This window comes from Schistocerca gregaria, chromosome 6, assembly GCF_023897955.1.
Source record: "Schistocerca gregaria isolate iqSchGreg1 chromosome 6, iqSchGreg1.2, whole genome shotgun sequence".
In the NCBI taxonomy this organism is placed as follows: Eukaryota; Metazoa; Arthropoda; class Insecta; order Orthoptera; family Acrididae; genus Schistocerca; species Schistocerca gregaria.
Window position 1 is genome coordinate 333,378,205 of NC_064925.1, and position 22,841 is coordinate 333,401,045.

The following is a 22,841-nucleotide window of genomic DNA, read 5'->3' on the forward strand; positions in this document are numbered from 1 at the left end:
GAGGGCCCATCGGTATCAACATTGATGCCAAAGCACTATATTTGGATTTAAGAGCTCTTTCAAAACTATCAGGTTGTAGATTGTGATACCTCTTGTGTATCCCCTCGGACACACAATTATAGCTTTCGGCCATTACGGCCTTTGTCAGCAGTAGACACACATACCTTCTCTCCTGCCCTCCGTCTAAACTGCAAAACTTCACTGTCCGCCACTCCCACCATATTATCACTCTCCCTCCCCACCTCAGCCTCCTCCTTACCCCCACCCAGTCGCCACTCCCATCATGCCCTGGTGCTGCTGCTCGCAGTGTGGTTTCAGCTCTCTGAGACTGCAGACGTGTGTGCAAGTTGCGTTTGTGTTTGCGTTTGCATGTGTGTGTGTGTGTGTGTGTGTGTGTGTGTGTGTGTGTGTGTACTGCTGACAAAGGCCTTAATGGCCGAAAGCTATAAGAAGTTGCTCTTCTTTTTCGCTAAGGACAGCAGTGTCATCAGCAAATCTTGTCTGATGTCCTTTCCACCTGGACTTCAATCCATACTCTTGACAATTGCTTTTATTTCTGTCATTGTTTCTCTGATGTCCAGATTGTGCAGTATGGCAAAATACAACATTCCTGTCTTATACCCCTTGTAATATGCACACTTCATTCTTGGTCTTCCATTCTTATTTTCCTCTTTTGTTCCTTTGTTCTGGAGTATGTCATGTATATTATCCTTCTTTTCCTATAGCTTCCATCTATTTCCCTGGGAGTTCGAACATCTTGCACCATTTTACTATATCAAAAACTCTCTAGGTCAAAAAATTCTGTGGATGCGTCTTGACTTTCTTTAAGCCTTGCTTCCAGTACCAAGCAAAATGCCAAGATTGCCTCTCTGGTGCTTTTACCTTTCCTAAAATCAAATTGTTCATTATCTAACAGCTCCTAAATTTTCTTTCCCATTATTTTATGTATTACTCTTGTCACAAATTTGGATGCAATATATGTTAAGATAATCGTAGAATATTTTTCACACTTCTCTGCCCTTGCTACCTTCAGGATTGGGTATTTGGTGTTTCACCAAAAGTCTCATGATACCCTTCCAGACTCAAAGATTCTACAAAGCACCTGGAAAAGTAATTCAGTTGTCACTTCCCCCGTTGATTTTAGAAATTCTGAAGAAATGTTACCTATGCCTTCCACCTTATTTGACTGCACATCTTCCGAAGTTCTGTTCAACTCTGATCCCCTATGGATTCTCCATGTTGCTGCTGTTATGATGTTCAGTTTGATGTAGCTCTCCACAATACTATATCCTGTGTGAGCCTCTTCATCTCCAAACAACTACTGCAACCCACATCTTTCTAGATCTACTTCCTGTATTCATCCTTTGGTTCCCCTCTATAATTTTTACCCCCCTCCCCCCACACTTCCCTCAAACACTACATCTAAATTGGTGATCCCTTGATGTCTCAGATAGTGTCCTGTCAAATGACCCCTTCTTTTGATCAAGTTCAGCCACAAATTCCTTGTCTTCCCAATTCTGTTCATTACCTCCTCATTCGTTACGTGATCAGCCCATCTAATGCAGCTCTAATGTACAATTAAATGATGATTGCTTCCTCTTGGGCAAAATAGTCCGGAGATAGAATAGTCCCCCATTGGGATCTCTGGGCAGGGACTTCTCAAGATATTGTCATCATCAGAAACAAATGATAAGAGTGTGGAATGTTTCCAGAGTGTGGAATGTTAGATCCTTTAATTAAGCAGGTAGATTAGAAAATTTAAATAGGGGAATGATAGGGAAATGGATAGGTTGAAGCTAGATATAGTGGGAATTAGTGAAGTTCAGTGGCAGGAGGAACAGGACTTCTAGTCGGGTGAACAAAGGGTTACAAACACAAAGTCAAATAGGCGTGATGCAAGAGTGGGTTTAATAATGAATACGGAAACAAGAATGCGGGTAAGCTACTCTGAAAAGCATAGTGAATGCATTATTGTAGCCACGTACACATGAAGCGCACACCTGGCACAGTAGTACAAGTTCACATGCCAACTAGCTCTGAAGATGATGAAGAGATTGAAGAAATGTGTGCTGAAATAAAGGAAATTATTCAGACAATTAAATGAGATGAAAATTTAATTGTGATGGAGAACTGGAATTCGATAGTTTGGTAAAGAAAGAGAAGGAAAAATAGTAAGTGAATATGGACTGGGGAAAAGCAATAAAAGAGGAAGCTGCCCAGTAGTTTTGTACAGAGCATAATTTAATCATTGCTAGCACTTGGTTTAATAATCATAAAAGAAGGTTGTATATGTGGAAGAGATCTGGAGGCACTGGAAAGTTTCAGATTGTTTATATAATGGCTAGACAGCGATTTAGGAACCAGATTTTAAATTGTAAGACATTCCCAGGGGCAGACGTGGACTCGGACTACAGTTTATTCATTATGAACTGTAGATTAAAATGGGAGAAATTGGAAAAAGGTAGGAAGTTAAGGATATAACATCTGGATAATTTGAAGAACCAGAGGTTGCTGAGAGCTTCAGAGGGAGTATCGGGCAACAATTGACTAAAACAGGGAAAAGGAATACTGTAGAAGATGAATGGGTAGCTTTAAGTGATGAAATAGTAAAGGCAACAGAGGATCAAGTAGGACAAGGCCAAGAATGAATCCTTGGACGACACAAGATATTGAATTTAATCGATGAAAGGAGAAAATTTAAAAATGCGACAAATGACACAGGTGAAAGGGAATATAAATTTCTAAAAATTGAGATAGACAGGAAATGTAAAATTGCCAAGCGGGAATGGCTAGAGGACAAATGTTACAATTTAGAAGCATATTTCACTAGGGGAAAGATGGATACTCCCTACAGAAAAATTAAAGACATCTTTGGGGGAAAGACAAGCAGTTGTATGAATATCAAGAGCTCAGACGGTACACGAGTCCTGAGCAAAGAAGGGAAAGCTGAAAGGTGGAGGGAGTATACAGAGGGACTATACAAGAAAGATGAAGTTGAAAGCAATATTATAGAAAGGAAAGTGGCTGAAGATGAAGATGAGATGGGAGATATGATACTGTTAGAAGAATTTTAAAAGCCCTGGAAGACATAAATCGAAACAAGGCCCTGGGAGTACACAACATTCCAGCAGAGCTACTGATAGCCTTGGGAGAGCCAACCATGACAAAACCATTACATCTGGTGGGCATGATTTATGAGACAGGTGACATACCCTCAGACTTCAAGAACAATGTGGTATGAGGGGTGTTTGAAAAGTCTGTGCAGAGTCTGAGAGATGGCACCACTGGCATGTATCGAGGTCATGCTTAGTTAGGGGCATCTTTGGAAAGAATGCGCACCAAGTTTAAGTCATATTGGTCTATTTCTTTGTGTTTGGCATTCATGTGAATCAAGGAAGTCAAGTGATTGTCAGATAATGGACAAAAAAAATTGTGTGGTGATTAAACATTACTTTATGAATGGCAAAACACCTCAGGGGACTAAAGAGAAACATTATGGTGACTCTACACCTTTGATTAGATCAGTTTATAAGTGGTTTCAAAATTTTCAAAGTGGCCCCTGGGCACAAGTGATGCTGAACGTTCTGGAGCCCTGTGGAGGTTACGACTCTAGAAAGCATTGATAAAATCCATGATATGGTGATGGATGACAGAAGAGTTAAGGTGCGTTAGATTGCTAGTGCTGTGAGCATCTCGAATGAACGGGTACATAACATTTGGACATGAGAAAGCTATCTGCAAGATGGGTTCCATGATAGCTCACACTTGACCAAAAATGGAATCGTGTGAAGTGTTGCAAGGATTGTTTGCAGCTGTTCAGGAAGAATCCACAGGACTTTAAGCATCGTTTCGTCACTGTGGATGAAACATGGTTACATTACTATACTCCTGAGACCAAACAACAATCTAAAAAATGGGTTACCAAGGGATAATCTGCACCATAAAAGGCGAAGATCATTCCTTTGGCTGGAAAGGTTATGGTGACTGTCTTTTGGGATTTGCAAGAGATAATCTTCATCAACTATCTGGAAAAGTGAAAAGTTATTACATGTGCATATTTATTCATCATTACTGGACCATTTGAAAACTGAGCTGCAAGAAAACTGCCAGTGATTGGACCGCAGAAAGTCCTTTTTCATCACGACAATGCACCAGAACACACCTCTGCAGTTGTGGTCGCAAAATTAATGGAAACAGGATTCCAACTCGTTTCACCCCCCCCCCCCCCCCCCCCCCCGCCCCTATCTCAAGACATGGCTCCCTAAAACTACTATTTGTTCCCCAATTTGAAGAAATGGCTGGTGGGACAAAGATTTTATTCAAACAAGGAGGTGATTGCAGTAACTAATAGCTATTTTGCAGACTTGGACAATTCCTACTATTCGGAAGGGATCAACAAATTAGAACAGCACTGGATGAAGTGTATAAGTCTAACAGGAGAATATGTTGAAAAGTAAAAAAGGTTTACGCCAAACACGTAAGTAGTTTTTATTTTTGCATGGAATTTTCAAATGCCCCTCGTAATTCCAATTCCAAAGAAAGCAGCTGCTGACTAGTCTGAAAATTACCCAACTATTAGTCCAGTAAGTCATGGTTGCAAGATACTAATTTTTCACAGAAGAATGGAAAAACTGGTAGAAGCAGACCTTGGGGAAGAACAGTTTGGATCTCAGAGAAACGTAGGAACACACAAGGCAATACTGTCCCTATGACTTATCTTAGAAGTTTGAGGAAAGACAAACCTACATTTATAGCCTTTGTAGACTTAGAGAAAGCTTTTGACAATGTTCACTGGAATACTCTCTTTGAAATTCTGAAGGTAGCAGCGGTAAAATACAGAGAGCGAAAGGATATTTACAACTTGTACAGAAACCAGATGGCAGTAACAAAAGTTGAGGGGCATGAAAAGGATGCAGTGGTTGAGAAGGGAGTGAGGCAGAGTAGTAGCATATACCTGATGTTAATCAATCTGTACACTGAAAAAGCAGTAGAGGAAACCAAAACAAAAATTGGAGTAGAAATTAAAGTTCAGGGAGAAGAAATAAAAACTCTGAGGTTTGCCGATGACATTGTAATTCTGTCAAAGACAGCAAAGGACTTGGAAGAGAAGCTGAATAGAGTGGGCAACAGTTTGAAAGGAGGATATAAGATGAACATCAACAAAAGCAAAACAAGGATAGTTGAATATAGCCACATTAAATTAAGTGATGCTAAGGGATTCAGATTAGGAAACAATACACTTAAAGTAGTAGATGAGCTTTGCTATTTTGGCAGAAAAATAACATGATGGCCGAAGTAGAGAGGATGTAAAATGTAGACCGGCAATGGCAAGAAAAGCATTTATGAAGAAGAGAATTGTATTAAAATTGAATATAGATTGACGTGCTAGGAAATCTTTTCTAAAGGTATGTGTCTGGAGTGTAGCCATGTATGGAAGTGAAAGATGGACCATCAACGGTTTAGTTAAAAAAAGATGGATCTCCCATATGTCTTCCACATTGACTCCAATTTATTTTTCTTCCCCATGAACCATGGACCTTGCCGTTGGTGGGGAGGCTTGCATGCCTCAGCAATACAGATGGCCGTACCGCAGGTGCAACCACAATGGAGGGGTATCTGTTGAGAGGCCAGTCAAACATGTGGGTCCTGAAGAGGGGCAGCGGCCTTTTCAGTAGTTGCAGGGGCAACAGTCTGGATGATTGACTGACCTGGCCTTGCAACATTAACCAAAACGGCCTTGCTGTGCTAGTACTGCGAACTGCTGAAAGCAAGGGGAAACTACAGACGTAATTTTTACCGAGGGCATCCTTCACTGTATGATGATGGCGTCCTCTTGGGTAAAATATTCCGGAGGTAAAATAGTCCCCCATTCCGATCTCCGGGCAGGGACTACTCAAGAGGACGTCGTTATCAGGAAAAAGAAAACTGGTGTTCTATGGATCGGAGTGTGGAATGTCAAATCCCTTAACCGGGCAGGTAGATTAGAAAATTTAAAAAGGGAAATGGATAGGTTAAAGTTAGATATAGTTGGAATTAACGAAGTTTGGTGGCAGGAGGAACAAGACTTTTGGTCAGGTGAATACATGGTTATAAAAACAAAATCAAATAGAGGTAATGCAGGAGTAGGTTTAATAATGAATTAAAAAATAGTAGTGCGGGTAAGCTACTACAAACAGCATAGTGAACACATTATTGTGGCCAAGGAAACATAGTAGGTGAATATGGATTAGGGCTAACAAAAGAAAAAGGAAGCTGCCTGGTAGAGTTTTGCACAGAGCATAACTTAATCATAGCTAACACTTGGTTCAAGAATCATAAAACAAGGATGTATACATGGAAGAAGCCTGGAGATACTAGAAGGTATCAGATAGATTATATAATGGTCAGACAGAGATTTAGGAAGCAGGTTTTAAATTTTAAGACATTTCCAGGGGCAGATGTAGACTCTGACCACAATCTGTTGGTTATGAACTGTAGATTAAAACTGAAGAAACTGCAAAAAAGGTGGAAATTTAAGGAGACCTGGATAAACTCAAAGAACCAGAGGTTGTACAGAGTTTCAAGGAGAGCATAGGGGAAAAATTGACAGGAATGGGGGAAAGAAATACAGTAAAAGAAGAATGGGTAGCTCTGAGGGATGAAGTAGTGAAGGCAGCAGAGGATCAAGTAGGTAAAAAGACGAGGGCTAGTAGAACTCCTTGGTTAACAGAAGAAATATTGAACTTAATTGACGAAAGGAGAAAATATAAAAATGCAGTAAATGAAGCAGGCAAAAAGGAATACAGACGTCTCAAAAATGTGATCGACAGGAAGTGCAAAATGACTAAGCAGGGATGGCTAGAGGACAAATGTAAGGATGTAGAGGTTTATCTCACTAGGGGTAAGATAGATACTGCCTACAGGAAAATTAAAGAGACCTTTGGAGAAAAGAGAACCACTTGTATGAATATCAAGAGCTCAGATGGAAACCCAGTTCTAAGCAAAAAGGGAAAGCAGAAAGGTGGAAGGAGTATATAAAGGATCTATACAAGGGCTATGTACTTGAGGACAGTATTATGGAAATGGAAGAGGATGTAGATGAAGATGAAATGGAAGATATGATACTGCATGAAGAGTTTGACAGAGCACTGAAAGACCTGAGTCGAAACAAGGCCTCGGGAGTAGACAACAGTCCATTAGAACTACTGATGGCCTTGGGAGAGCCAGTCCTGACAAAATTCTACCATATGGTGAGCAAGATGTATGAGACAGGCGAAATACCCTCAGATTTCAAGAAGAATATAATAATTCCAATCCCAAAGAAAGCAGGTGTTGGCAGATGTGAAAATTACCGAACTATCAGTTTATTATGTCACAGCTGCAAAATACTAATGCAAATTCTTTGCAGACGAATGGAGAAACTAATAGAAGCCGACCTCGGGGAAGATCATTTTGGATTCCGTAGAAATATTGGAATACGTGAGGCAATACTAACCTTACGACTTATCTTAGAAGACAGATTAAGGAAAGGCAAACCTACAATTCTAGCATTTGTAGACTTAGAGAAAGCTTTTGGCAATGTTGACTTGAATACTCTCTTTCAAATTCTAAAGGTGGCAGGGGTAAAATACGGGGAGCGAAAGGCTATTTACAATTTGTACAGAAACCAGATGGCAGTTATAAGAGTAGAGGGACATGAAAGGGAAGCAGTGGTTGGGAAGGGAGTGAGGCAAGGTTGTAGCCTCTCCCGGATGCTATTCAGTTTGTATATTGATCACGCAGTAAAGGAAACAAAAGAAAATTTCGGAGTAGGTATTAAAATCCATGGAGAAGAAATAAAAACTTTGAGGTTCACCAATGACATTGTAATTCTATCAGAGACAGCAAAGGACTTGGAAGAGCAGTTGAACGGAATGGACAGTGTTTTTATCACACAGGACTGGGACAACTGAACTATATCCTTCCTTTGATTATCTCCAATCCTGCCCTGAAATGAGGGTGATTCTATCCAAGATACTTCCAATCCCACCTAAAGTAGTGTGTTGTCATCCACCCAATCTACATAACATCCTAATCACTCCCATCCCTAACCCCTTGCCACATGTATCACATCCTTGTGGCAGATTATGGTGCAAGGCCTGCCATCCTATCACAGGCTTATCTGCCCTGTCAGAGGCCGGGCAATCTGTAAAAGCAGTCATGTCATATACCAACAATGCTGCAAACACTCCACAGCATTATGTGTTGGTACAACTACCAACTAGCTGTCCAACAGTATAAATGGCCACTGCCAAAGTGCTGTTAAGTACACATTTGACCACTTGGTTACACAACTTGCAGTTGAGGAGAACATGCTCAGTTTCAATGACTGCTTCACAGTCTGAGCCATTTGGATTCTTTCCACCACCAACTGCTTCTCTGAACTATGCAGATGGGAGTTATTGTTACAACACATCCTCCACTCCCGTAGTTGTTGTGGCCTCAATCTCACGTAACCCACTGTCTCCACACCATCCGCCCAACTGTTTCCCCTCCTTTGTCCTGTCATCCCCTGCCAATTCATATCCCTACATTGCCTTCAGCATGTGCCACTTCACATCGTCCACTACAATCATGTTAGCCTATGCACCTGCCACCCATCCCTCTGGCATTCCTAGCCAGCAAACTAGCCACCTCCCTCCAAGCTGCTAGCCACCCATCCCCAATACCTCTCCCTGCCTCCCAATCCCTCCATTCACCCCCTCCGCCACAACCAATCCACCTGCCAACAAATAACAACGGCGCCGTCAGTCTAGCCAGCACCATGTAAGGATGTGTGTGTGTGTGTGTGTGTGTGTGTGTGTGTGTGCTGTGTGTTTCCATTTTTTTACTCGAGCTCATCAGTGGATAACTCCAAAAGCTAGCAAGTTTTCTTTCTTTTGTGTATGCCTATTGGCAACTAAAAGCTTCTGCTTTCAGTGTGTGGTCTCCTTTAATCCTAAAGTATTTACATTCTACATAAACATTCCTACAAATTTACGGATGTTATTATTAAAGTTAATAAAACAATATTGATAGCCAAGTGGAAATTAGTAAAGTTTGGCTAATTAGCTACATATGAACAACATATTTTAGATAAAAAAGAAATAAAATTTCTATGCATTTTTCTTTCTTTTTTGTGGAGGGACCAAAGGCACTCTTTTCCTACGAATCCCAAACTACACACAAGAAATTTTTTTCGCAGCTTAACCCAACTGAGGAGTAGTACACAGAAAAAAAATCAAACTTGAAAAATAAGAGACACACAAGTGGTAGTGGAGTTGTGGGCGCCCAGTCTAAGTTGACGAGTGTAAGGTACTACGGATTGAAGTCACTGGCGAATGCCATATGCTGTGATGAAAAAACGTTAAATCAGTGACTATGCACTATGAAATGGACTGTGTCTCAAAGAATAGGGGTCTTGGCTTAGCCAACCAAATCATGAGCACTGGACAAAGTATTAGTAACAATAATTAATAATAATAAAACTCCAATCTCAACATCTGTCATTAGCAGCCACCTGCCATATATCAGTTGTATTATGATTTTTCAAGTAAGGCAGCCTTCTGTCTACATCAACTTTTAGCTCTCCAGCTACTGGTGACAGCGCAATGCAAGTCACTGATTCAAACAAATGCCCAAAAGAAAGTTTCCAAAATTGTTTCTCAGCAAGCAAGGATCCAATCTTCCAGCAGAACAGAGCTCAGAGGGTTTGTTAGGTTTTTTGTTCCCATAACGAAGAGCTTTACTTCACCCATTTTTCCATCTGAGAGCTGAGTCTACTAGTACCTGCAGGTTGTAATACAGCAAATGGTCACGGCGAAATCCAATACACTATGTTGTGGCACTTCAAAGTGACACCAAAACAAATTCTCATTGTTGTGTTAAGGGGACTTGTACGTGAATAACTGTAAAAAATCGATTTTTTAATTTTTGTCTTAAAAATTTCTCTGTAGTCTTCTGAATCAGAAAAAGTTTACTTCCAGGAAAATCGCCCACAGAAAGTACAAAAATTAGAGGAATTTAAAAGTGGCTGCACGCACCACAAAGTCCCCCTGGCACTCAGTCAGCTCTATTAAAATAACCTGCGAAAGCCTTACAGTTGCTTATCTTTCATTTAGTCATTGTTTGCTGTTGTTTTCGTGCTAATATTTTGTTTTCAGTGAAGAAATTGTGTGCGTGAGTTTCTTATTACACTTGAAAGCAATGGGAAGAATTAAGGAGTTCAGTGTTAAACAAAGTAAATTTTATAGAAATCAGTTCATCAGATGGATTAACTCTGCTAATACTGAAATACAACATGACATAACACTTGAATCAGCTTCAACTGCTCCAAGTGCTTTGAAGCTAAAACTGAAATATTTGGACAATGTACTTTACAGTATTAATGTTGATAATATAGAGATGCCAACTGCTGATTAAGATTGTATTATTGTTGAACTCTCTGCTCTATCTGAACTAATAAACAAAGCTTTGTAGAGTAAGGAATATGGCAATTGTGGTGTGAGGGTAGTTGAGTAGACATGTGTTAGAAGAGGTTGTGCATCAAAATTAAGAATTGTTTGTAATTTTTGTGATTTAAGCGACTATGGTTATACTTGTGGCATAATTAAACAGAGAGTGTATAACACAAATATTAAACTAGCTTATGCTATGATCTGTACAGGTAAAGGGTATAAAAGTGCACAAATTTTCTCTACTCCTAAGGACTTACGTCCCCCTACAAAGTTTCACAGGTACAATTAAATTATTCTACAGAAGAAGTAGCAAATAATAGTATTAAAAATGCTGTTCAGGAAAGTGTAGACATGAATGACAGCAATATATCTATGTCTGCAACCTGGATGCATCCTAGCAATGAAGAGGCCATAGTTCGCTTAATGGTGTAGTGATAGCTACCTCCTTGGACATTGGTAAAGTCATTGATGTGAAATGTATTACCAAGTATTGTCATGGATTCACTATTGGAACTGAAAATCATAAATTTTTGATTAATTTTAGTGGTTGTAGTGGAGGGATGGAATCTGGAGGTGTTGTGAAGATATTCCACAGGTCAGTGGAGAAATATGGTGTGATGCAAACATCTTAACTAGAAGATGGAGACTCAAAAGGGTACCAAAAAGTTTGTGAATCCAAACCTTATGCTGACACAAAAACTGAAAAAATGCAGTGTGTTGGACATGTCCAGAAAAGACTGAAGAATTTGAAGAGGAATTTAAAGGGAAATAAATTAGCTAATGGTAAGTACATTAGTGGACATGGTCAGCTTACAGACAAAGATAATAGTGTAAAGAACTTACAGAAAAAATAAACCTTCTACTTTTTTATATTTTGAGTAGTGTGTACCTATGATGTACATAAATAATTAGTGTTGTTTATTTCACTTTCAACAAAAAATACAATTAATAAGAAGTGTGAGAGCGAAGGCTGTGGTTCATACATAAAAATGTTCCCCAAAGATGTCTTAAAAATGGTAAGCATTATATGGGCTTACAAATCTTATTCTTCGAGTTAACACTGTTTAGAAAAAACAATTTTTTCAAGATTTCCCCTGGTATTCATGCACCAGTCCCCTTAAACTGAATCTTGGAAACAGGATAATATACTGAGTCAAGCTGTGCATGAGAATCTCAATGGAGATAGGGAACTATCATCTTTTCTATGTTCTTGCTTAATTGCTTCCAGTGGGGGTTTAGGAGATATTCTTATACTAAGGGTGGAGTAAATGTTATGGTATGATAGGTGGACGAGCCAGAGGCCCTTATACACAAGTAACACCTCGTAGATGTATTTTTCAGGCTCTGTAATACTCATGACACTACTTGGAGGCATTCTAATGTAGCTCTGCCAACATGGATTTGCATGACATGTCAACATATTTGTATAATCTTTGCTAGATAGAAACATTTCAAATACAAAGTTGGGGGAGATCAATCATACCATGTTATTTGAACATTGTATACACCAAGAGAAACTCTGGTCTCACAATCATACTAGTTTGAGTATCAAAACAGTGTCCCTAAATAAAGCATCTAAGATGTCACCATCACTGAGCTCTAATCTTCAATACCATTATGTCCACAATACGGAAGCCAATTCAGAAATCCTTATATGTGGATGTGAGGACAATTTTGCTACATTTTGCTCCTTCCTGAACCATGTAACTGGTTTGGAGGGATGGAATGTACACACTAGGATAAAGTTCTCAGGAAAAATGTTAATTTGCATGGAGTTTCACAATGGTATTTATTCAATACAGCTGGATTGATGTGGGCCACCAATCTGGGAGTAAAACAGTGGGCTTCATGTTTGTTAGTAAATTAATATTGTTATTGAACTGAAAGCACTTAAAATCGAGGTCCCTTGAAGCAAAGGTCTTAGCCATGGGTCCCTCGAAGCAAGTAGAATATGTCTGGTTCAGTTTTTGAGCTTTTGTGTGGTTCCAGCTGGGTTATATGTACCAGATACATGATTGAGCAAGAACTTCATTTGAGCATTACAGATGCTATCATGAGGAGATCAGATTGGTTCCAGATGTCTACACACTCCCATAACCTGTTTTTGCACTAAACTTGTGAGCTGCTCCTGTCTTATCTGACTGCAGCTCCTCATGGTGTGACAAGCTCATAGGTTCTTTGTTTATGCACAGTGCCAAGCATTTAATCAGTGTGTGCACCCACATATGGAAATATTATTCACAAATAATGTACAAGCAATAAGACCATTTGGGATCCACGTCAAATTATAGCTAGTGGTATTTGGTGTGAACCATCTCTAAATCCCTACCTGGGAAGGGGGAATAATGGAGAGGGAGAAGAGGAGCCAGCAGCCACCCTGGCATAAACAGAGTAGCTACGTAACTATTTACATTGTTGGGTCTAAACAGGGGAACTGGCTTGGTTATCTATAGTTGTCTTTATTGTGTCTTCAAGATCCACTTAACAATGAATTCAGTACCTACAACATGGAGCTACATGTGATTTTGAAGGAAATGGTGGATTTGAGCTAGGAAATTCCTCATCAACTATTATTCCCCAACAATATGTGCAAACTGAGCCAACCAGCACATGCACCCATACCCAGCAGTTACGGCCATCTCAACACATGCTTCCTCCCTTACAACTAGGGAAGGAGACAATATTTTGTTGTGTATCAGGGAACATGGGAACTTAGGGTAATTAAATTGGAGATGTAGCATGCCAAAAACGCTTGCATATTAACCTGCTGTCAAAGTAGACTCACTGTTGGGGTACGGGGCCATAAATCTTTGGGGAAATGGGCTGGCTAGAAATCAGAAGCAACAAGTTCAAGCCTTTAACTTGCATCCACACTGAAGATTGCCCTCTGACACATCACTTCCTAATCTGCTAAGAAGATCAGTCCACGTACAGTACTTGAAGCACAAAACTATCTGAATGTCATATTATGGAAGAGTACCCTCAATTTGCTAATGAAACAGTAGTCCATAATTTGGATGGGGACTTAACCTTATATTTTTTGTGACCGTTGTCCACATGGCAGTTACTTTTTTTTGGTGAGTTTCTATGCAAAGTGCAGAAAGAAAACATCTAGCTTGGTTATAAATCTGATTTTGACTAATCAATCTTTCTTATATCAAACATCTTTAAAATTTACAACACGTACTTGTATATCACTCTCTTTGGAAAGTTCTCAGTTTTTTACTGACTTTACAGATACTAACCTTGTTACAATTGTTATTTGGTGTTAACATTTTTCCTGTATAATTTTATTTAGTTATGGAAACCATAATTAGTTTGCCTGGAGTGATCCAACTTCATCTTATGGCAGTTAGGCATTGACTTTCAATGTTAAAACAACTCAAAAACTACAGCATGCTCAATGAGGAGATGTTTACTAACAATAGTTAGGAGTGACAAGAAAACAAATTAATTGACCATGGAACAGCCTGTAGAGCATGACATAATTCTGATTCAGTGAAAATGATACGAACGTTGATGGATTGTGTAGCAAGGCAAACTGACCAAGAAAGTTCTTTGCTGGATTCCAAAAGATCTGAAAAGACTGAAGTGTTAATGTACTGGTAAGCGTGAGGATGGCATAAAAAAAAATAGTGCGAGCGATGCAGTTGTGTATTCCTGAAGGCCATAATGCATGGAAAGTCTGGAGACCTTTACGAAACACTGGAAGTCAACTGGCTGACGATGGCCTTAATACAGATATTCTACACCATTCGTCTTATTCTTTTCTTCCATACTTTTATAGCTATTCTACTGCATTATAATCTGCTAGCTGACCATATTTGAGAAAGTCACTATTATCACAGATGAGTGTGCAGTGCTGAATTTAGAAATGACATTTAAATATGCTTATTCATCTGGACAACTGATCATGTGATATTGACATACCAATTGTTAGCTGTGATGAAGTTGTAATGCACTGCAGTATTTTGGGAAAACTCTTTTGATTATCTGTTAGGAAAATTGCAGATCCAACAAAGAGAACAATGCTATACAAATTATTGCATGATTTAAGGAAATGAACAATTATATGACAACTTGTTTCTCCAGTGCTGCATGAATTCAAATTTGTATTCATTGTCTGGAATTTTTACCTTACCTATATAGAAAAAAGTGATGTAATCATGTTTTAAGAATGGAAAAGTGTGCTTCAATTGGTTTCATACAATATCACACCAACATCTAAGTCAATGATGCCTCAAAATATGTAACTTCAACAAAGTTTACAATCGGCAGCACTATTCTCTGAAGTGATTGTGGTCCGCTGGAACTGTTTTGAAGGGATGGTTTGAACTAAGGAGTACAAGGTTCTGTGACAAGCTTGGCTCTGATTTTGAACACTTGTATCATTAGGTTGAGAACTGCAAAATCACTAATTGGCTTAGGAATGCACTGTACAACAGCAGCTGCTAACTAAATATGTGACTGTGTGTGGGGTATGCATAAGGGTAAATTTTAGATTTGGTGATTCCCTATTCAGTCCAAATAATAATATAGTGCACAAGACACTAAGTATCTGTGTAATCAGTGTAAGACCAAAAGACATACTACTTCCCACAGATGAAACTATGAAAATTGTGTTGATCAACTGCCAAAGTGCTCTTGAAAAGCAACAGACATCACATAATGATAGCCACTGAAAATTGGCTAAAATCCAAATTGATAGCAATGAGATTTTTTGGATAAACCTAAGTATGTATCGAAAAGACAACCCAATGGGAAATGGAGGTGGTGTATTTGTCGCAACAGAGAAGCAACTCATATCCACTGAAATAGAAATTGAAGCTGCATGTGAGATAATCTGGCCAAGACTCACTATAGAGGGTGGGCATTTAATTTATGATTGAGTCCTTCTGCTGAATACCACACTCATTGATAAGATACTGGGAAAGTGAAATCAGTCTACAAAGGAGATTGCAACCGACTGAACAATATTTTTCAACTGCACCACAGTAGAATTACAGGTTATATTAAACAGGTAGAAAGAATGAAAGCACAAGTGGTTACAGTTATGTTTGACTCGCAGGAAATCATTGCAGAAATGCTAATTAATCTGAAATGGGAGATGCTTGCAGGCAGCCATCAAACATCCTCTGAAAGTTTATCCACTTATAAAGCTTCAAAAATAAAAATTATGTGAGGAACCTAAGATATACTAGTGCGCTATGTATTACACCTGTAAGAACAGTGAAGACAAAATGAGAATAATTAATGCATGCACAGGCTCATTTAAGCAACCACTCTTCCTGCACTCCATGTGGAATGACAAAAAAATGTGAGTCATCCCCTGCCATGCACTTTGTAGAGGTTTGCAGAATATCTGTATAGACGTAATTCAGTAAGTGAGCTATCCCACTTCTCCGCGAAAAAATCCAGGTATAGCTACCAAGTGTATTATGTTTTACATGATATAGTGAACAATGTAAACCCCAAACTTCAATATGGGCCAGTCATCTCTCAGCTTCATTTAAATACGTCTTGGCTACCAAATGAAGTGGAACATGTCCAGCTTTGAAGCAAGATATTCTTGGAATCCTAGTTATATGAAGCATTGTCTTGTGAGGCTTTTGGATAAATGCCTTATAAGGAGAGCTAAGTGAGAAGTCAGACCTCACACTCATTACATTTCAACAGCAACCACTACCACATGATAAGTATACGTCAAAATCCAAGGAACAACAATCTTGCTTCATGCAGTAAAGAAATAAACATTGAACTGAATTAAATTTGTCTTTGGGACGGGCAGTGTTCGTTATTTTGCCTATCAAAACTCTGTGCTACTTTTCGTTACGATAGATACGTGCTTTCGGCTTTAGGAAATTACGATGAACTAAACAACGTAATTTAACATTTTTGCGAATAGTATCACGGTTGATTATATTTGCGAGTTTTTACCTGTTTCAACTCATCTTCTGGATCTGACATGGCTTTGTAATTTTTCTGCCTACAGTTATTTCATATTTCTACCTGCAATTGTTCACTATTACCTGCTCCTCATATTGTTATAAACAAACATCGCACGTCGTTTGTCTTCTGTTCACTTCGCAAGCAGCGCAATCTGTGTTGCGTACTTCAAATAACGGGAATGGGTGTTTGACAGGAAGAGTTGATTAAAATTGTTAAATATTTATGAATTCATATATTTTTGGATCTATTTCTTTTGTGACCAGTATAAAGTTTTAAACTGCTCTCGCTAAAAGTTTGGTTCGTTACATTTTCAGACTTACGAGAAAAATGTCGCAGCAGAGACGTGACTTTTAGGTTAAGACAATATACGGGCTTAATCCTTTTTTCATGTGTGATGCCTTCGTTGTGAATATAACAGTCTGTGCCATGCCATGGAGGGCCGATCGCTCGATCCATACGAACAGCAATTACTTGCAGTGTTTGAAAGCTGTGATGAACAAAACACAGGGAGCCTTGACAGAAAAAGCCTTGAACAACTCTGCTCCAAGTTGCAGCTTGAGGAACAAGGTCTGGAACTGATGGATTACCTTTTGGGAAATGATAAGTCCTCCAGGAGAGTGACTTTCACTGAGTTTAAAGACGGTCTCTTAACAATGTTAAGAGAAGGACAAAAGAAATGGGACTCTGGGGGTAGAGGATCCCCCGGTAATTATTAACACTCCTTTCTTTTTACTAATGTGCATGTTTCAGAAGATTGTAGAGAATTTGTGTACTAGAATGTAAGATTTCTTTTAACAAGAGTAATTAACAAATGCCTCCTGTATATGTCAGCCTCCCTTTTACCCTATGAAATATCATGGTTATGAATATGAAAAATGAGATTTATTTTTTCTGCTTAGTATATTCATAGCTTTATTTGGCTACGAAAAACTAATATATGATAGAGTTGTCTAGGTTCTTAATAAATTGTCCATTAACTCATCTTAAACTGAAATGCATGGTTTTTCTCTTTATCCCTTGCTTTGCATGTCACAATATATCAGTTGTTGCTTCTCCTCCTATTATTTGCCATAAGCAGCTAAATTGACTTAAAGTAAGGATCAAGCAGGGCCTAAGACAACATTGCTAACTGTATCCAAATGTTTTTAATTGACTGGTTCAAGTCACACTACAAATAGTAAGAAGCTTTTGAACAAATGGAGAGTGGAAAGCTTGGAGGAAAGAGCATAAACATTCTGGTGATAAAACTATTCAAGGCAGTGTAATTCAGTCGGCTAATGGTGTCAGTCCTGCCTCACACCATTTTAACACTATCTTATTATTCATTGTTTTCCATTTATGCACACTACTGAGTATGATATATAAAGTTTAGCTTGGTCTTGGATTAATAACTTATCTGTCCCTATTTTATCTGCACACTCTTCACACTTTCAACCACCTTATTCCACCTGTTAGAGGTTTTTGTTAAATTCAAAAGTTTGAGAAAGCATTTTATGGTATTCTTTCTTAATTTCTTCTCCCATCAGTTTTATCCAAAATCAGACATACTTCCCAGATCTTTTTCTTTTTTCTTTTTTTTTTAAACTTTTCTGAAGCCGAATTATCTTTCTAAATATTATTCTAAACCTGAATGTCACATTGCTTGTCCAGCTATAATTTTCTGCCAAATATGGCCTTAATCTTATTAAATTACATGGTTATCTTTTAAAAAGAGATTTTACTGTTAATTAAATCAATGTTATACCTCAAATGTGTCAAAAACTCACAGGCACACTGTTGGACTGTGTCATGGGGGTCAAATAAATGACTATTTCTCCAGAAGTATTGAATTAATTACGATGAAACATCACCAATGTTCATTGGGAATATGTGTGATCATTCAAACAAAATTTCATCAAAATCTGTGATGCTCAGGTGGGAACCTCTAGATCACTTGGCATGGAATGACCTACCATTCTCAGAATTTTCAGTGTCCACCAATTTTTATTTCATCTCTCTTCAAATGTACTTCATCTGTTGTTGTGGTAGTTCACACCTGGTAATGGCCTGAAGCTAGTTAGCGAGTAAATAAAAATTGTTTCAAAACATTAAGAAACTGTTCAGTTTGTTTTGTGGTTCTTATTTCATTCTGCCAAACAGTGATGGAGAATTTTATGTAATTTTAATTTATTCTTTTTTATCTTCTATGTGTCTTCTATGAACTGTTCTCTGCACTTCCCAAATTAGCAGTTGATTACTGCCTCAAAGAGTTTACTATATTTCTCATATTTTCTGAATTTTCCAGTTTCTGTTTCCAAATATTGCAGCTCTTTCTTAATACATCCATACAAAATTAAGCTAGGCCTATGTGTTGCTGTAAGGTTATGATCAGAGTCCACAAATTACTATTGTTGTTATTCATATTAGCATTATTATATATGTTGTTCATTATTTACCAATTAGAGCAGTGACCAGGGATGTAGAAACTACAGGAAATGCTTAATTCATATTAGTAAACACGTACAGTTCATACTCACAAAGGCAATGTTGCATTCCGACACTGCCACCATACTGAGGTAATTGGTGATCTTGGATGGGAAAGTCTGGTGGGGAAACAGACTGGGTGTGGAGTTAGGAATGAAATGAATGGGAAGGATTGGGAGGAAGTGAGTGGGGCTGATAATATTGAGTTAGGAGCAGGTTAAGAGAATGTTAGGAAAAATCCAGAGAGAAAACAGAAAGAAAAAAGGGCAGATAGGAAATAGAACATCCAGGGTAAGAGACAGAATAGAACTGAGGTAAGCATCAAAGTAGTTTACAAGGATGGAACAGAAAAGTAATTGGGCATTAGAGTGAGAGCAGGTGGATGTGAATAGAATGGGTTCAGGTAGTGGCAGTTGCAGAGGGAATGTAGGGAATGGATGTTAGGGAAATCAAGAATATTTTGCAAGGAGCATTACCACCTGTGCAACTTCCTCATGTTCTTAAATGAGGAATATCCTCTCCACAGCACTTTTCAGTGCTTCCAAGGTAGTATTCTGCTGCCCACAAAAGTAACTAACTTAGTCTTCCTCCTCCCACCTTCCTCCCCACCGCTCCTCTTTTTCCACCAAATGCTGATGGGCCCTATGCCTGTGGAAGACTCATATGCAACCCCTACCCCATAGATTCATGAACCACGTTCTGTCTAGCCATCAAATGGAGTCCTATGTAAAAGCAGCCACTTTGGATATCAGCTTCTCTCTCTCTCTCTCTCTCTCTCTCTCTCTCTCTCTCTCTTATTTACATATAATTTCTTGTAAAGTAAAATAGGCATGCTTTTCTGGAAATAAATGTGTATGGGGAAAAAGGTAATGATTATTGGTTTCGTGTGATCCTCAGAACCATGATGTATTTCCTTATGAGGAACTAGATCACTGACCGTGAGTGAATTTCTTAAGACATTTCAGATGAAAGTTATTTCTCATCTCTGTATGTAAACAGTAATTTCCTGGAGTGAGGGAGGATGGAAGGGAGTTTTGGTTGGGGAATGTAAAAGATCTGATGTAGGTGGCCAGGTAAATGTCAGTATTTCACACATATATTGTGATGAGTATTCTCCGTTGTCCACAAGCTTCAGAACATAATGTTTATTATATAATTATTTAACTGGTTTCCTGTACCTCACCTATTGTAGAACACGTCATCTGGTTTAAAATATGCTTTTTTCGCAGTGAGTGTATAGTTATGTGCTCAACATTTACATCATTGGTCACCTTTGCTGTGAAATTATTTATTTATGCAACAGTCTCTTTACAACTTCATCTGAATGGCCATTATCAAATGGTATACTGCAAAGTGCAAAAACTGTTTGCATGTAATGGAACTCGCATCATCCCATGTATATACCAGTTATATAATGAAATAAAAAGTTAAATACAATCTATTATTTATGCTGTGCTTTAGCACATTACACATTGCCAACACATTCATATGTTGCGTATTTTAACTGTAAGTATGCACCTACATTAAGCAACAGTAAGACTATGTACTTCATGGTAATTACATAAATTATGCATACTGTTACCATTGTTCACATCTTTTGCACAAATCACATCAAATCACTACTTGTGTAGTATGTTGTATAGCCTACACTACAACCGAGTAAGTGCCAGGAAATAGATTCCCATGTCATATATTGAATGTATATTGAATGTGGCTCTCCATCAGGGATACGACTTCCTAAAATCCTGCCCCGCAATGAGATCCATCCTTCATGAAATCCTCCCCACTCCACCAAGAGTGTCTTTCCGCCATCCACCTAACCTTCGTAACCTCTTGGTTCATCCCTATGAAATCCCCAAACCACCTTCCCTACCCTCTGGTTCCTACCCTTGCAACCGCCCCCGGTGTAAAACCTGTCCTATGCACCCTCCCACCACCACCTACTCCAGTCCTGTAACCCGGAAGGTGTACACGATCAAAGGGAGAGCCACGTGTGAAAGCACCCACGTGATTTACCAACTGACCTGCCTGCACTGTGACGCTTTCTATGTGGGAATGACCAGCAACAAACTGTCCATTCGCATGAATGAACACAGGCAGACAGTGTTTGTTGGTAATGAGGATCACCCTGTGGCTAAACATGCCTTGGTGCAAGGCCAGCACATCTAGGCACAGTGTTACACCGTCCGAGTTATCTGGATACTTCCCACCAACACCAACCTATCCGCACTCCGGAGATGGGAACTCGCCCTTCAGTATATCCTCTCTTCTCGATATCCGCCAGGCCTCAACCTCCGCTAATTTCAAGTTGCCGCCGCTCATACCTCGCCTGTCTTTCAACAACCTCTTTGCCTCTGTACTTCCGCCTCGACTAACATATCTGCCCTTACTCTTTGACTTTAAATATGTCTGTGTGTGTGTGTGTGTGTGTGTGTGTGTGTGTGTGTGTGTGTGTGTGTGTGTGTGTGTGTGTGTGTGTGTGCGTGTGTGCGCGAGTGTACACCTGTCCTTATTTTTTTCCCCCCCCCCCCCTAAGGGAAGTCTTTCCGCTCCCGGGATTGGAATGACTCCTTGACTCCTTACCCTCTCCCTTAAAACCCACTTCCTTTCGTCTTTCCCTCTCCTTCCTGAAGAAGCAACCATCGGTTGTGAAAGCTAGTAATTCTGTTTGTGTGTTTGTGTGTTTTGTTCATTGTGCCTGTCTGTCGGTGCTTTTCCGCTTGGTAAGTCTTGGAATCTCTGTTTTTAATATATTTTTCATATGTAAGTATGACATATCAGTATATTTTCCTCACCAATTATGTCAACTATCTTTGATACAGTATACACAAGTAACGATTTCATGTGGTTCATTTAAAAGATATTACCAGCATTAACTGAATGTATGATTTGTGCTATTTTCATAATAGCCTCGCTTTCATTTTTTGTAAATGCATTCTTGCATGTCGACAGCCAAGATATGAAGATGGTTAGAACATGTAATCTTGTCAGATGTTCTTTAGCATTTGATGTGATAAAGCACAGCATAAGTAGCTCTAGCATTTTATTGTACTATATGCTGTGTTTTAATTTTTTACTCTCTACAGCTCTCTCTCATAAATACCACCTGATAATAGCCAAGCAACCATAATTGTAAAAGTGAGTTTTACAAATAAATAATAGAACAGTCGAAAGTAACCATGATGTAATTTCAAAATTTTATATCTCTGTGAACTCCAGCTGCAAAAATGGCATTATTGGCTTTTGTGTTAATATTATTGTGCATTATATTCAGACATTCATATTCAGATTAAGACCAAGCAGAAAAGCTTTAACTTTTTGTTTACTGCTTTCGTTGTCTCCTATCACCTTTAATTTACCAGGGAAACAGTTAAATAGGTTTGTTGTTGAATGCATCTCTCCCTTCTATGCAAAAGGAAGGTGAAGTTGTAATTAATTGAGGCTAGTTTTGTTCCTAGTATTATATTTGTAAATGCTAGTATCGCTTTCAGATTGTGGCAGTTTTGTGACAACAGATTTCATAACTAAGTAAAAGTTTTGTGAGGGTGTTGTTACTGTGCCTAGATTTTGAATAATTGCTTACATGTCCTACAATATTTTGAAATGTATGTACTGGCCAAATTATCATTTTTTTATTTTATGTGTATTTTATTTTGCTACACAGTTTTAATCTGTAAATGTTTCCTGGATCTGTTGGCTCGGTAAAATGACACATTTTCACAGTCTTTGTGACCATATAATGGTTTATTGAATACATGCTGTAGAAATAGTTATTAGTTGGAAATTATTTTATTTTTGAAACCATTTTTATTGTCAGTTACTACTGAGATTTGAATACCCATATTGTTCACCCCCTTTTTTTATCGAAATGAACTTGTAAGTAATGGAAGCCTTTTTTATATCTGCTTTTAAACATATAAATGTTTCTTTTCTTTCAGATTTGTGATCATTTGATGAATGATAAAAAACACAGGA

At 38.6% G+C, this 22,841-nt stretch overlaps 2 protein-coding genes across 8 annotated transcripts in view; one reads left to right on the forward strand and one right to left on the reverse strand.

Annotated features, from left to right (window-relative positions):
- LOC126279139 (cytochrome c oxidase assembly protein COX20, mitochondrial) overlaps positions 1-16,524 on the reverse strand; it is a 46,149-nt gene extending 29,625 nt beyond the window's left edge. The window contains exon 1 of the mRNA XM_049979650.1: positions 16,392-16,524. Within this exon, the coding sequence (XP_049835607.1) occupies positions 16,392-16,421 (30 nt within the window). The 5' untranslated portion in view covers positions 16,422-16,524. The remainder of the gene's footprint in view (positions 1-16,391) is intronic.
- Positions 16,525-16,556: 32 nt separating this feature from the next.
- Positions 16,557-22,841, forward strand: part of LOC126279138 (blastoderm-specific protein 25D) — a 139,363-nt gene continuing 133,078 nt past the window's right edge. For 2 of the 7 annotated variants that reach the window (XM_049979646.1, XM_049979647.1), the window contains exon 1: positions 16,557-17,108. In XM_049979646.1, the coding sequence (XP_049835603.1) occupies positions 16,835-17,108 (274 nt within the window). In that variant the 5' untranslated portion in view covers positions 16,557-16,834. The remainder of the gene's footprint in view (positions 17,109-22,841) is intronic. The other 5 variants (XM_049979642.1, XM_049979644.1, XM_049979645.1 and 2 more) reach the window with 4 other exon arrangements.